Genomic DNA, 14,829 nt, shown 5'->3' with positions numbered 1-14,829 from the left:
CCCAAGGTACCACTGTAATTAATTTCATAGAAGGTCTTTTGGTTTTGTATCTCTGCTGAATACTACACTTGGTATGCCATCACCTTCCCCTGCATTTTCTGGAGGCTGTTGATCACCTTTGTGTCACTTGTAGGTCATATTCTTTCACTTGGCTTTGTTTTTCTTTCCTTGACAAAGTCCAATCTAAGGACCCAAGTTTGGCCACGTTCTTACAAATCACTGTTCTATCTCTTTTAAAAATTGTTCGACCTGTGTCAGGAAAAAAAATCTACCAATTAGAATATGCCTTAATATATTGTGTACACTCATGGATATGTTGATGTGGTGCTTTTGCTGTGGCAGATTTTGCATACAGTGATGCAATTACTGTATTTAATAAGCCATCACCTGGATCAGTTAGATTAAATCACGTTATTTGGTACATGTGTTATTAGATAACATGGTGTGATGCAAATGTCCATGTATGACATTGTGTGGTATCAGTCAAAGATCAATGCCCCCAAAAGCACCTTGATTAGTACCTGGTTGGGCTAATTTTAGCGTGCACATGTTGTAGCATGTTATCTGGTATCTAATATCAGCTGATAACAACATAAAACAAGTATCTCCATCATCTTAAATGAATTCTGAATCCACCCTAATTATAAATAATTATAGCAAGTGTGTCCTCAGATACAACAATAGACCAAGCCATAAGGAAAAGCAGAAGGCACTTTCTTTGTACTGTGCAACAGTTGCATAAAAGACTTTACTTTTACAACAGACAGGAGTAACAACAACAGCAACAACAACTATATATATGCCGCCCATCTGACTGGGTTGCCCCAGTCACTCTGGGCGGCTCCCAACAGGATATTAAAAACACAATAAAACATCAAACATTTAAAACTTGCTTATACAGGGCTGCCTTCAGAGCTCAATTGAACAAAGTAGACTTAAGCTCCAAGGAAGCAAGCACAGAATTGTGCTACAAACCTGCAGACCTATGTACACACATCTTATAATAAGCCCTGCTGAATGTAGCAGGGCTTCTGAGTAAACATACACAGGAACCTGATACACATTATACAACAGACCAAAGTAACAGGGTTGGGCCTATTTTCCCTAGGTAGTTCTCTCTCTCTCTCTCTCTCTCTCTCTCTCTCTCTCTCTCTCTCTCTCTCTCTCTCTCTCTCTCCCCCCATATGAATGGCTAGCTAAATAAATAAATAGCCAAAAGATCCTTGGAGATGAGTCTGGAGGAGGTGCCCAGCCACATGACTATCACTGATGTGTATGCATACTACTGTGGTACCACCTAAGCTAAACCTATGGTGTTTAAGGTGGTAGTATAAAGACAGAACAAAAGGCAATTTTCAACATGTGATCCTATACATCAAGGTTTTTGTCTATGAGAATAATATGCACAGAATAGCCCTATCTTGAGTGCAGTATAAATTCACAAAAAAGATTGTACTTGTATTATAATTGTGATGCAGTCAGCCTTATGGATGGGTAGCAGAGCTTGGAGCACATTAGGACGGCCTGAAACTAGGCATCAAGCAGCTCCATGAAGTAAGAATGCTTGAAAATGGCAACTAAGTGCGTGCTTATACAAAACAGGAGAATCATTTCACAATGAACTCCTAAGAAACTCACATTTCAGGAGTAAACATCCTTGAAATTGACCTTACTAGGAATGACTCAGAATAATAGAGGGGCAAAATTACCCTTGACTGAATAAAGGAAACAGCAGGCTCATAGAAACACATACGCCACTGTGGTGTTAACTATTGCAGTAAAACAACCACCACCACCTGTAAGATTTGGGAGACTCTACATATGTCTATTTTGTCACATTTTCATGCAAAGGTGACGGCTACAAGCAAAAAGCAAAAATGACTAAAGTAGTAAGATCTGTTGTATAATCTGAGGCAGCTGAATAAAATGACTTCTCAGAGTATATTTTAATAGTCACAGTAGATACATTTGGTTTTCTGGAATTAGAAGCCATTATTTTACCTAATGATTGTGTAGCATACATAATGTTCAGCCTTTGAAATCAGCACCCAGCTGCCTAACAGGGAATTCTACCAGCTTCCAGCCTTTCTTAAATTCTACCTTTTGTATTCTTCATACTTAGTTCCACTGAAGAAAACTATTCTTGCTATGCTTGTATACTAATGGTTTTACAAAGGTAGCTGCATTGCAGGGGGTTGGACTAGATGACCCTGTGGGGGGTCCCTTGCAACTCTACAATTCTATGATCCTGTGCTTCCCATAGGCATCTGGTTGGCCACTGTGAGAGTAGGATGCCAGACTTAGATGGCATAGGGCTGATCCAGCAAGACTACTTATGATCTTAAGGAGATCCAGTTCCAAACTGAGAGAATGAGCATTAAAACAGCAAATGGGTTTTGATATGCAAGTATTGTAAAGGGATGCGTGATACCCTTTGGGGGAAGGTCTGAGCTGGTGGCATTGACCAGGAAAGAGACCTTGGTGCTGTGGTGAGCTGTAGGTCGATGGACCTGCTGTCTGTGCAGCAGGAAAATTCCAAGTTGGGAATAATTAAGGGATCTGAAATCAAACTGCCAATATTGTAATGCCCTAATACAAAATCTGTGGTGCATCCACACTTTGATATACTTGATGTACAGTTGTGGTCAACTATGAAGAGGCTGGATAAACTATCTAGCAGTGGCTACATAGGCAACACACTTGCTGTGTGAACTGACCACCAAATAAGCCATTATACAGCGACAGAGTGGGATCCTCCTGTTACCAGCCATTCTGAGTTTCTGGCAACCACAGCCAGAATTGCGTTGCAGAATTGCAAAGCGGATTCTCTCTACTGTAGACGTCGACACGTTGTTTGTATATTGCATGCAGTGGGGGCGGGGGCGGGGAATCACATGGTTAGCAAGGACCACGTGGGTAGCATTTAGCGGGGCGAAGGCTCAGGTGTGCTTAAAGAGCACACCTACGCTGGCAGGATGGAGGATTGCAGCACGTTGTAGAAGCGCCCTAAAGCTGGCGTCCTAGCCACGAGCTTCGGTTGGTAAGAAGGTGCAGTCGAATTCGAAATGTACAAAGTGGGCTGTTGACCCTGATCCAGCCTCAGGGATGTGGGTGGGCTGGGTGACCTCTGAGCACGTTTCAGCTCTCAGCCATTCTACGATTCGCCGCAGCTTGCCTTTCGCTTCAAAGCCATTCACAGTGCATTGCCTCTCCCCCTCGACGCCTTCCACCTGCCTCCTATATACATGTTGTGGGTGTGGTTGGGGGGGTGCAATTCTCCTTTTTACTTGCTTCGAAGCGGGCTGCCCCTACCGGCAAGCAGGGCCCCAGCCGTCGGGGAGAGACGCTTTAGAGGGCCAGTCGTGGGCATGCCCCTCTACCCGGACCCGCTCCTGTTGCCGCCGCGCGCATTGTGACGGCACAGGCGCCCCCGCTGCCTCACTCACTTCAGCGTCGCCGCCCCCGCCATCAATCCCGCCTTACGTAGGCTGGGCAGGCCGGCCGGCTGGCTGGCTGCTGCCAACTTTCAAACAATGCGTGCATGGCGGGCTCCTCCCCGGCTGGGCGGAGACGAGGGCTGGGCTCCGAGCCCTCGGCCAACCCTCCGGAGGCGGCCCCGGCCGCGGGGAGCTGGGGGCGCTGCTGACTCGCCGGGGCTGATTCAGTGCCTGGTTCGGGGTTAGGCGCAGGGGAGACTCGCTAGCCCCAGCCGAGCCACCGGAGCTGGCGGCGACCCCCCCTCCCTCTCCGCCCCGGTCAATGGCCCCTCGGAGCGCCGCCGCGCAGCTCCGGGCTCCGAGAGCGCCTTGCCCCGCCGAGCAGCCCCTCTGCGTGGCGTGAGTGCATGAAGCAGTGATGGGCAACACGGCGCACAAGACCCTGGCAGGTAAGCGCGGCTGCGGTGTGTGTGGGGTGGGGTGGGGTGGGGTGTAGAAGGGCGGTTGCCGCTGCCTCCGACGATCCCTGCCGAGGTCGCGGAGCCAGAGACGCGCGGGCGGGCTCCGGGTTTCCTCGCGCGTCTTCGGAGGGGAGCTTTCTCACGGAGCCGTTAGACAAGGATGACCTCTTCCTCCTTCTCCGCTCGGTGTCAGTGGGGACCTGCTCCCGCGTGTCTTCTGGGGAAAGGCGGGGGCGAGCTCGCTGTCCCCCGGCACCTTCTTTTGCCTTTGGGGTGTGTGTGAGAGAGAGCGGGGGAACTGCCCCACCGCCTGGGAAGCAGCTTATCTGTGTGTGCCCTGGTCCCCCATTGCCCCGGCTGCTTTTGCAGCTCTTTTGTTAGTGCAAACAGCAATGGCAGTTTCTATGTCTCTTCGTTTTCATTCTCTACCTCGCCCCCTCCCCTCCCTTCCTGCACGTGCTGCTTTCTGTCACTCCCTGTTTTCTGCTGCTGCTGCCGGAGGACAAGATACCTCTGACATACCGGTCCATCCTCCGCTCTGATTGTGGCAAGCTGTCAAATCCGGATTGTATTGCTGAATTAAGTAGGGGTGGTTTTAACTGGAGATATGGGGGCTTAGGAGAGGAGAACTTGTTTCTGCAGATTTCCCATTTCCCTCCTGATTTCTCTTAAAAAGATCTGGTTTGGTAATGAACCCCCCCCCCCCAGCTCAAAATTCGAATCTTATTTCAGGGTAAGGATGTGAGACTAATGATTCTTAGCGGCATTTTGATTCTCTGCAGTTTATGGTTCTAGGGAGGAGGACCCTGTAATGAACGAAGGTGCTCAGAGGCAATCCCTTTTTGGTTCGACAGGAAAACGCCCCCCCCCATTTTTTTTGGGGGGGGGAATGCATGTGCAGCCTGATGTATTATTGCACACTTACCTGGTGCTTAAAGTGGGCATAGCACAACAGCGTCAGAAAGGGGGAGTGGCCATAGCACAATAGTAGAAAAGCTCTTTGCATGCATGTGGCTTCTCCCCCCCCCCCCATGTTCTGTCCCCACCATTTCCAGATAAAACTTAAGGGTTTGCAGGGCAGGGAAAGACCATTCGCTTTAAATTTTAAAGAGCTGCTGCTGCTGCTGCTCACAATAGACAGTGCCGGGCAAAAAAGGCACCCGTGGTCTGAACTGGTGTGTAGGGTGAAGCTGCTTTGCCGGTGGAAAGAGCTGTGCATTTTACATGTTGACATGAAACATCTGCGTCTGATTTGATGGGAATTAAAAATCTGTATGCCGTGAATTTATTCCACTTTATGCACTATGGTATGCAAATGCGTAGGAAACACAGGGTGCGTTTCAAGAACTGTGATCCTGAATAAGTCTCAAATGGGCAGCCAGTGGGACTTCCAAATGTAAAATGTTTGGAATTGAATGAGGAAGAACTTTGACAAGCTGATGGCTGGGGATGCAAAGAAGAAGAGGAGCTGTTGCCATTTTAGTGGGCACGGTTGGCAGACCAGGCATGAGTGAGAGGAGACAGATGCAGGAACGGATGGATGGCTTTTGTTCCATAGCCAAGTGGCATGCTGGCGGTAGAACCAGTCCGTTTCGAAGTAGACTGTTTTCTTAGGAAGAATTGTTCTGCTCCTTTTAACCCCTGTTTCTGTGGAAAGGAAAGAATATGCTTTTCAAAACTCAGGCCCCTTCAGGATCTGCGGTGCTCCCCTCCCCCAGAAATTGAAATAAAAACAATGAACTTGAGCAGCAGCTGGGATGTCTTTTGGTTCCCTGCAAGTACAACAAAAGAAGGCAAAACTCTTGTTTCTGGCTGAAAAAGCCATTTATGCAACTGCATTGAAAAGACGCTGCTGCCTCTCATTGTGAAATTTCCGAGTGTATTGGCCTTTATTTTTGCTTTTTGAAGACTTTGTATGTAGTTTCTTCTTTGTGACTCAAAAAGGGGGGGGGGAATTGAAACCACATCTGAAACGTATTTTGGTGCATTCAGTGACTTGATTTAAAATAAAGGTGCCCTCCCCAGCCAGCATTGTTCTGATATAATGAGAATAAAATCCACCCCCCTCTTTTTGCTTGCAAGTTTGTAATTGAGACTCCTCCCTTCAACCCTGTCAGTGGGCAATGAGAACAGTTGGTTGATGAAGAATTAACGGTATTGAATTACTGCTTAGAGCTCCTGTGAGCTTGTGTCTTCAGCTGTCTCCCTTTTCTCTCTCTTGCTCTTCCTTATACCGTATGTCATATTTAGTATACTTGGCTGCCTTATAAAGCCTGGCAGGCACGCTGCTGAACTGGGGCTGTCCTACAATGCAATTATGAAGTTCCCTTTCTATAATGTGCATAGAAACCCTAGTCTGAAATTCTCTTTGCAGCCCTACAAAACCTTTGAAAGTGGGCTTAATTTTGCTCGCTAGAGTTAAAAAGTGATACTTTATTTCTACTTTACAGTTTATTTCTATTCTTCCTTCATCTTAGGGACTTGACTAGACATCCAAATAAATTATTTTATCAGTCAAGCACTTGATTTTACGGCGATGAAATTTCACCTGTATAGATTCATCTGTATAGTAGCTGCCCCACTGGAATATGTACCAGACCTCAGAACCCTGCATGAAATACTGGGGACAAGAGAGAGAAGCTTTTGTCTGAAAATTGTAGCTGCGGCCATGCTTATGTGCATCACAGAAATATGTGCACCTTGGGCTAGTCACTGTCTCTCAGCCCAGCCTCCCTCACAGGGCCACTGAGGGGTTAAAGGTAGGAGGAGGCCCATGCATGTCACCCAAAACTCATTTGGAGAGAAGGCAAGATATAAATGTATATATGCTTAAAAGACACACTTGTATTTCTACTATCCAAAGGGTCAATTTCATTTTCACCTTGCTCTACCTTATTGCCTCAATTTGTAGAGTTTACAAAATAGAGTTAGCCAAAAAGCAAGATCAGAATCCATTCTAGGAACAGACTTGGTGGAAACTTCAAGTGCACCAACTGAAAGAGCCACAGACAACCTCATAGGCATCCCTGCAGCCATTGAAAACATAAGATCTGCAAACTCATTGTAAGGTTGATGCAGACGTGTTTTTATCATGTGGGAGGGAGGATGATTATACCCGTTCAATAAGAGCGCGCCTCAGGAGGGTGGTGGGCTTTGCATCTTCTGATGTGGAAAGGAAGGAGAAGCAGCTTTGTGCCATGCAGAAAGGTTAAGAGGTTATTAAGGCTACTTCTGTCATTTTGCTAAGCTAAGCCGCTTAACTTTATCAAGCAAGCTTTCGACTAGAGCAAACTACACAAACATTAATGTTAATAGCAGGGAGTTTAACATCCTTGACTCATGAAGGACCTGTGCTCTTATCTAGCACAGAGTCTTCTCATGCTCCCACACTTTACAGAGTGCAGTTGGAATTGCACAGAACCACTTTTGCAATTGCAAAAACCCATTACTTGTACACATTGGTATTTAATTGGATTCTACTCTGAGTCTGAGTGTTTTGGTGTAACATACACATCAGTTTTCTTCCTTGCCAGTAGCCACTTACTTGTATGCATTTTGTGTATGTGATTTTTTTTTTTTACTAGAACTAACATGGTATATTAATAATGAGCAGGGAGTTACATAAAACTTTTATTTAGGTATCAGCAGTTCCTAGTAGTAAAAAATATATTTTCCTCGCTTTGCTGTGGGGAAGTTGTAGAATTTATAAAATACGTTATTTTGTTATGGGTCTTTTTAAAACATTTGCATCATTAAAGCTGGATTCCACTTGAAATTGCAGTGTGCCAGGATTGCTGTTAAAAACATATTTTTCAAGCTATATATACTCTTAGGAGTAAGATATGGAGAAATAGAGAACACATTACTACATACAGTATTTAAAATTGTGGAAAAAGAGGTTGATTTACATTAAAATGGTAGAATCTTTAAGGCTTGAAATGTGGCATTTATGTTGCACATTCTGTGGATATGTAGGATTATGCCTGTATTATATTTTGTTGTACAAGTGATGTTCTTCCATTCTGGAACATGGAATGTCTTAATATTCTTCCACAACAGTTGCTGGAGAACTAAAGATTCTTCTGTGCATATTTAAATTCTTGGGCTAATTCCCATTTGAAAATGCCAGGGGTGTTTAGGGTGATCATATGACTGTCCCAGTATCTTTAGGAATCTTTCATCTCCCCATCTACAGAAGCTTGAAGAGCCCTTCTTTATAGTGTGTCAGCAGATGCTTTCTTGTTTAAGCAAAAGAAAATTCTTTTGCCCAGTCATCACAGTAAGCAACAGTTCGTACCAAGGCTGGGATAAACCAGACTAATATTCACCCAGCACTTAAGTGAAATGTTTATTTGATGCATCAAAGCTCCTTGCTGACTTTACTTTCTGTTTGTTTTCTTGAATTCTACATTAGAACTTTTTTGATGTTGCAGAAGAGAGTTTTATTCTGATCCCATGCAGAGAAAGTCCAGACAGACCATTCTCACTTACATCATGGAAAAAGCCCAAATAATCAACATTCCTCTGTATTCCTTAGATACTGTAGCTTTTAATGAGAAATATTGGGGGGGAATGGAAGTTCAATTTCTGCCTTTTAAGGCATTCTGCAGTGCAGTCTTACACATTCCGACTAAATACAAAGCTCAGTTGAGTTCAGTGATGGCTTACTCCCAGGTAGATGGGTATAGGATTTCAGTCTTGGGTCTTAAACCACAGTCCTTTATCAATTTACTTGGGAGTAAGCCACCAATGAACTCGGAGGTTTGCTTATGGGTAGACAGGATTGCACTGGTAAGCCTTAAATTATAAAGATATTATTCCCGTTCGGCTCTTAACATTCAGAGAAGCTTTTAGGAAGCATCTTATTTTGTTATCATGGCTGGTATTTTGATAGTTAACACAGAAAAGATACAGACAATGAACATGTTAAGGACATTGCCACAGTACCGGAATGAGTAATACAGCAGGGCTAATGAAATACCATTTTTATACATGTATTGAGATATCACTATGAAAGATTTGAATGCAAGAGTCAATGTGCTACTTTTTTTAGCCCTCTGTAGTGGTAAAAATTGCTTTTATCTAAGAGCTTGCAGTTATAAAGCTTTTCCACTTGCCAAAGAAACTTCTTGTATTATGCTTCTCTTAAGCCACAGTCCTTACATAACACACTAACAAATTGGGACTTGGCTAGGATAACTCACCCAAAGATTGAACTCTATATTAGATTATACTTTCTTTTGATCTCCAAAGAAGCTACTGCCGTTCCTTAATGATCTATTTTTGTTCCTGTTTTATATTGACCTGTCATTCCACTGAGATCATCTGCAGAAGCTCTCTTGCCATGTGAAGCAAAGTGGGTGGCCATCCAAGAGATGGTTGTGATGCCATACCTTTAGCATTCCCCTGCAGAGAGGTTGGCTTGGTTGGTGCCTACATTGAACCAGCTTAGATGTCCCAGTAGGCCATGATTTATTGTGATGGATGGGAGCCACAGGGAGCATTAGGCTCACATGCTCCCCCTCCTCCTCTGGCATGGCTGCGAGAAGAAGATAAAAAAATCTGGTTTTGGTTAACCACAGTTTAGCATTGTTTCTGAACATGAGAGTTCATTGTTGGTCTTAATTATGGTTTGTTCAGCTTCAAAGCCCAATGCTTGAAGTTGACTGATTTTAAGCAAACCATTGTTAATATTAGGGACAGTTTGTTGGGTCTGAATGAAACAACAAAGTGCAGGTAATAAAAGATTAAAACAAAAACTTCTAATTGCCTTCTCATGGCTGAGCTTTATCCATTTGTTCCTATCACAATAAACTATAGTTTAATATGACAGCTGATCCAGCTCACTGTTACAGATTAGCCACCCCTGCTGTATGATTGCCATTCCATCCTTTTGGAAAACCTGTGGGGCTAGGATGTTTTCCCTAGTGGAGTAGGGAGAGTGGTGAAAACCATAGTGGGATCACCATATTAATGCATCTTAATAGCTTTTTTACCTGGGAATGGATAAAATATGCTGCCACAGTTAAATTATAATAAAAATGGATTTAAGCTTGCAATGTAAGGAAGTCTGCTATAAGTTTGGGCCCAGCCATTTCACTGTAGTGACTTACATATCGTTTACAGCATTGCACTTCCTGCAGCTGATAAACTTGGTGTGCAACATTGCAATGAATGGGTAAGACTTGTTTTGACTTGAAAAGCTGGCTGAGAGGCAAAGTTGATGTTGCAGGATTATAAGCAATATGCCAGCCTATCATTTTGTGATACTTCAGTGGCTTTGTAGATAAAGATACCCCTTTATGGTTTGGAGCTAATTTCCCCTTATCTAAATTAGCTGATTGTTTGCTCTTCATTGACAGGTGGATCTTGTCTCACTATGCTGTGAGATTCCCCTTTGACATTTCACCTTTTCTTCCTTAAAACTTTTTGGTCCCCCTCAATGAGCTATCTTAGTGAATATTTAATTATCACCTTCTCTGCTTTGCCACAGACAACCGGATATCATCCTAAAGATATGTGTGTGTGTGTGTGTGTGCGCGTGTGTGCGTGTGTTAAATGTTACTTGGGGATTGCTATTGCAACAAAAGAATCCAGACACTTCTTTCCATGATTAGACTTCAAAGCAGCTATATTAGGTCATGTGCGTAACATAACATTGGGCATCAAAACACAACTTCAGTACTTAAGATTTCTTCTCTTTTATTTATTGAATGTTGCAAAGAATTCCCAACTATTTCCTGCAATCCACCTAAAACTAAACAAGACCATACCGAATCACCCTGAGGATAACCCACAGAATATGTCTCTTCTGATTTCATGGCCAATATTATCTTTAGTTATTGCTCAATATTGCTCATACTTTTAATCACCATCTGTTCTTTGTGGCGCAAGTTCGTACACCATCTACCAATCCGCTGTCCCCCTCATCCCTTATCCATCGTCCTTTGTGGCATCATCTATGGTTGACAGTAGATAGCACTCATTTTCTTACTTGTTTGTTCAGACTAATTGTTCCTCTCATCTCCTTATTAGGCAGCCTGAGAGAGAGTGTTCTGGATTTCCAGAAGGAGCTGAAATACTTGCCAGTCTGCATGGGATGGGTTAGAGAAACATTTGTTGAATAATCCCCTATACTGAACCTCATTTAAAAAGGAGGCCCGTAATATATAGGCAGAGCGCATGCACTTGAGGTGCCATGACTTAGATAGCTTGAAAGTCAGTGGGATAGGTGGTACTGGACAGCTCTAGAGAATAAAGGGAAGGCATGCAGGTATAATCTGAGCAGCTGTCCTAAGCACAAACTGCAAAATGTACTAGTTGACCTCTCAGCTAATGTTTGGACTTCAAGATTTGTTTTATGATATAAGATACGTTCACTGGTATAAATCAGGGAAGAGTGCTGCAAACTATTGGAGACAGGATTATACACAATTCCTTTAATTTGTTTGGATAAAGTGGTTAACTTCAATCAGGAATATGGAGGGGGCAGTGGTGGGGACTCAAGATGTCAGACTGAATCCACCGTACAACTTTATGGGGAAATGTTTGGAATTGAACGTGTCACTGCATTTTGAAAAGAACACCAATAAATTACACACTTGTGAATCCACCTCAGTTGATTGTGGAATGTAGCATATGTGGGTTTGGTTTTTTTAAAATTCTGGTAAGGGTACCTGATTACAAAATCTGTTAGAAGGTGCCATGAGTTGACTAGTATTTTGAATACGTGGTTTTGTTTCTAATGTAGTTGTTTAGTCTTTAGTCTGTTCTCTAGCTTGTGTAGGTAAAGGTACCCCTGACCATTAGGTCCAGTCACGGACAACTCTGGGGTTGCGGTGCTCATCTCGCTCTATAGGCCGAGGGAGCCAGCGTTTGTCCGCAGACAGCTTCTGGGTCATGTGGGCAGCATGACAAAGCCGCAGAACAGTGCACGGAAATGCCGTTTACCTTCCCGCTGAAGCGTTACCTATTTATCTACTTGCACTTTGACGTGCTTTTGAACTGCTAGGTGGGCAGGAGCTGGGACCGAACAATGGGAGCTCACCCCGTTGCGGGGATTCGAACCGCTGACCTTCTGATCAGCAAGCCCTAGGCTCAGTGGTATAGACCACAGTACCACCCGCGTCCAGCTTGTGTACCTATTACCAGCTAAAAACATAGCTTCTCAATTTGGATTGAAGCTGGTTTGGAGCAAAATGCAATGCTTCTTAAGAAACAACACAATAAATAACCACCCATGGCAATGCAATGGATGCAGAGTACTATAAACAGGAGTGTGTACACAGCCTTGCTAACTGGTTGGATGTTGTCTTTTTACACCCAAGTTCTAGCAGCATGCAAATTCTTCTAGCCCATTGATTATTCATACATTTTAAAAATGTTTTCTGAAATTACCATTGTAATGTTGATATCAAGAGTCCTCAAATACTTAGATAATGTTAGGTCTGCAAAAAAATTTGTTTGAAAATGTGAACCCTAATATGTGACTGATGATGATTCATTTGGAAGATTATATAACATCCCTGTTCATATTCTAAAAATCTGCCTGCAAATCAGTTCCAATCAAAGTTTCCAATCAAAGATGGAAATGAACATTTTGCTATTTGGCAGCACTCATGAATTAAACTAGTTCTGTGTCAGCGGGGCCTGTTGCATCATTGCCATAAAGGTGAGGGGCTCTCCGCTCCATACTTCCCATTGTGTCTCATAATTCATAATTAGAATAAGAGGCTGGTATGATTGGGAGCACAGGGTGGCAAGGTATGTGATGGGTGTGAGTCATGATGATAAAAAGAGATGCTGCCCCAATAGTCATTATTATTTATTATCCAATAGGTAAAGTTAAAGGGACCCCTGACCATTAGGTCCAGTCGTGACCGACTCGGGTTGCGCGCTCATCTCGCATTATTGGCCGAGGGAGCCGGCGTATAGCTTCCGGGTCATGTGGCCAGCATGACAAAGCCGCTTCTGGCAAACCAGAGCAGCACATGGAAATGCCGTTTACCTTCCCGCTGTAGCGGTCCCTATTTATCTACTTGCATTTTGACGTGCTTTCGAACTGCTAGGTTGGCAGGAGCTGGGACCAAGCAACAGGAGCTCACCCCATCACAGGGATTCGAACCGCCGATCTTCTGCTCAGCAAGCCCTAGGCTCTGTGGTTTAACCACAGCGCCACCTGGGTCCCTATCTTATTATCCAATAGGACAGGGCAAAAAGGAGAGGGGGCACTATTAATGGAACACTTGTGAGTTTGCAGCCTTTATATTTTTAGATGATTACCCACACTGTATGTTGCCACTGCCAGTTTCCCTCACCCCCAAATGCCTTCCTTAATTTTCAGAGAATTTTGACCTTGAGAGGACACACATCTTTGGGGCGAACCAGATGCAGAGGAGGGCAGTGACCGACCTTTCATGGCTGTGTAGTAGAGGCAATTTTATCAGGAACTGTTTTCTCAGCAAGTCACACCTGCTGAAATCTGTCTTACAATCATGAAAGATGGAAGGAGCCAGTCTCCTTTTGCATGCGGTTTCCCTGAAAGAGGCATGTAACTCAACGTCAAAAGTCTCTGAAAAGAAGAGTGTGGGATTGGGTTTAGTAGATAAGGATTAAAGTCGCTTATTGAAATTGACTTGCTGTTATCCTTCTTTTCACCTTTGAGGAGAGGGGTGGAGAATCTATTATCTTAAGTATGTATATGAATCTGTTCCTCACATTAAATTTAAATCTCTCCTTACAGCTCGCCCCCCACCCCCAACAGTCTTTTGCTTCCTACCCTGTTTCCCCTTTTTTAATACGTAGTCAGAAAGTAAGCCATGGCAGGGTTTTTAAGCATTTGAGAAATATAAGACATACCCCCAAAATAAGCCATACTTCCGCTCCGCGGAAACCAACCCCCACAGGCACCTCCACTCACAGAGTCACTCCATGCAGCTGGCACTGCAGGAGCGCGATCAGCTCTGAAGTGGCGCTCCAAGAGCTCCGCTTAACAGCTGATCGCGCTCCCGCCTTGCTGGCTGCATCCCCGCGCTCCGCCTTCTCGTCCATCGCCGCCCTGCCGCTTCTGTGCTTGTCGCCACCGCTGGGCTCACTGCTTCTTCCTTGCCTGGCCTGGCCAAGGAGCTTGGAGCGCCCTGCAGCGGCAGGCGGAGCGCCTGAGCCAGCGGCCTCTGCCTGGCCCGGCCTAGGATGCCTGCTGCCCCGCCACCCGGAACCAGTGGCTGCTGCAGCGCCGAGCACTCAAGAGAACCGAGCAGCGCCCTGAGCCAGCGCCCTGAGCTGTAAAAACTGTACCGGTAATAAAAAAAATAAGACATCCCACCGAAAGTAAGCCACCCTGTGTTTTTTTGAGGAAAAAAAGTTATAAGACGGTGTCTTAAAAAAGGGGAAAGACGGTATCTGTTCTCTGAATGAGTGGATTACTTCCTCCTCCTCTTTTTGGGACTCCTAAATGCAATCTGATTGTGTCAAGACCTTTTTCCTAGACTGCTAGAATATGGGTTCCAGCCACCCAGGAGAAATCCCTACCCCAATACCATGATAATTTAGCAGATTACAGTTGCAGGAAGCTTTTTTTGCAGGATTATGTGAGATCAGGTTCATATACTACACCTTACTGTAGAAAGGTCATTCAGAAATCTTCCATTTTAGTGTTGTCTAAAGCATCAGCTTCTTTAGTTTCATAATTGGATTTATCTATTTACTGCTTTTGTTCTGCTTCTTTCTGCCAGGATTACGTAGTTGTGGTTTTTATTTTATTTCTGCAAGCGCCAGTCTGCTGAGCAGTTGTCCTCTTGCTGCAGTGTTGCAATCTCTGTCGGGGAATGTTCGGCAAGAAGGCAGGCTTCCACTCACAAGCTGTTCTTTGTCCACTTGTTGCATCTCATGAAGCTGGCTCATGCAAGTTAAGCCTCATGCCACAATCTATT

General features: G+C 44.4%; 1 protein-coding gene across 2 annotated transcripts in view; it reads left to right on the top strand.

Annotated features, from left to right (window-relative positions):
- The window catches only part of NEURL1B (neuralized E3 ubiquitin protein ligase 1B), a 197,852-nt gene that overhangs the window by 136,563 nt on the left and 46,460 nt on the right, over window positions 1-14,829 (top strand). Inside the window, exon 1 of one of the 2 annotated variants that reach the window (XM_035105297.3) lies at window positions 3,595-3,886. The exons of the other annotated variant lie outside the window; for it this stretch is intronic. Coding sequence (XP_034961188.1) covers window positions 3,856-3,886 — 31 coding nt within the window. The 5' untranslated portion in view covers window positions 3,595-3,855. Of the gene's footprint in view, window positions 1-3,594; window positions 3,887-14,829 lie in introns of those variants that run through there. 2 annotated transcript variants of the gene reach the window in all.

This window comes from Zootoca vivipara, chromosome 2 (genome assembly GCF_965207765.1).
Source record: "Zootoca vivipara chromosome 2, rZooViv2.hap1.1, whole genome shotgun sequence".
NCBI classification, from domain to species: Eukaryota; Metazoa; Chordata; class Lepidosauria; order Squamata; family Lacertidae; genus Zootoca; species Zootoca vivipara.
The sequence above is the reverse complement of the archived record's forward strand: the minus strand, read 5'-3'. Positions and strand labels throughout refer to the sequence as shown.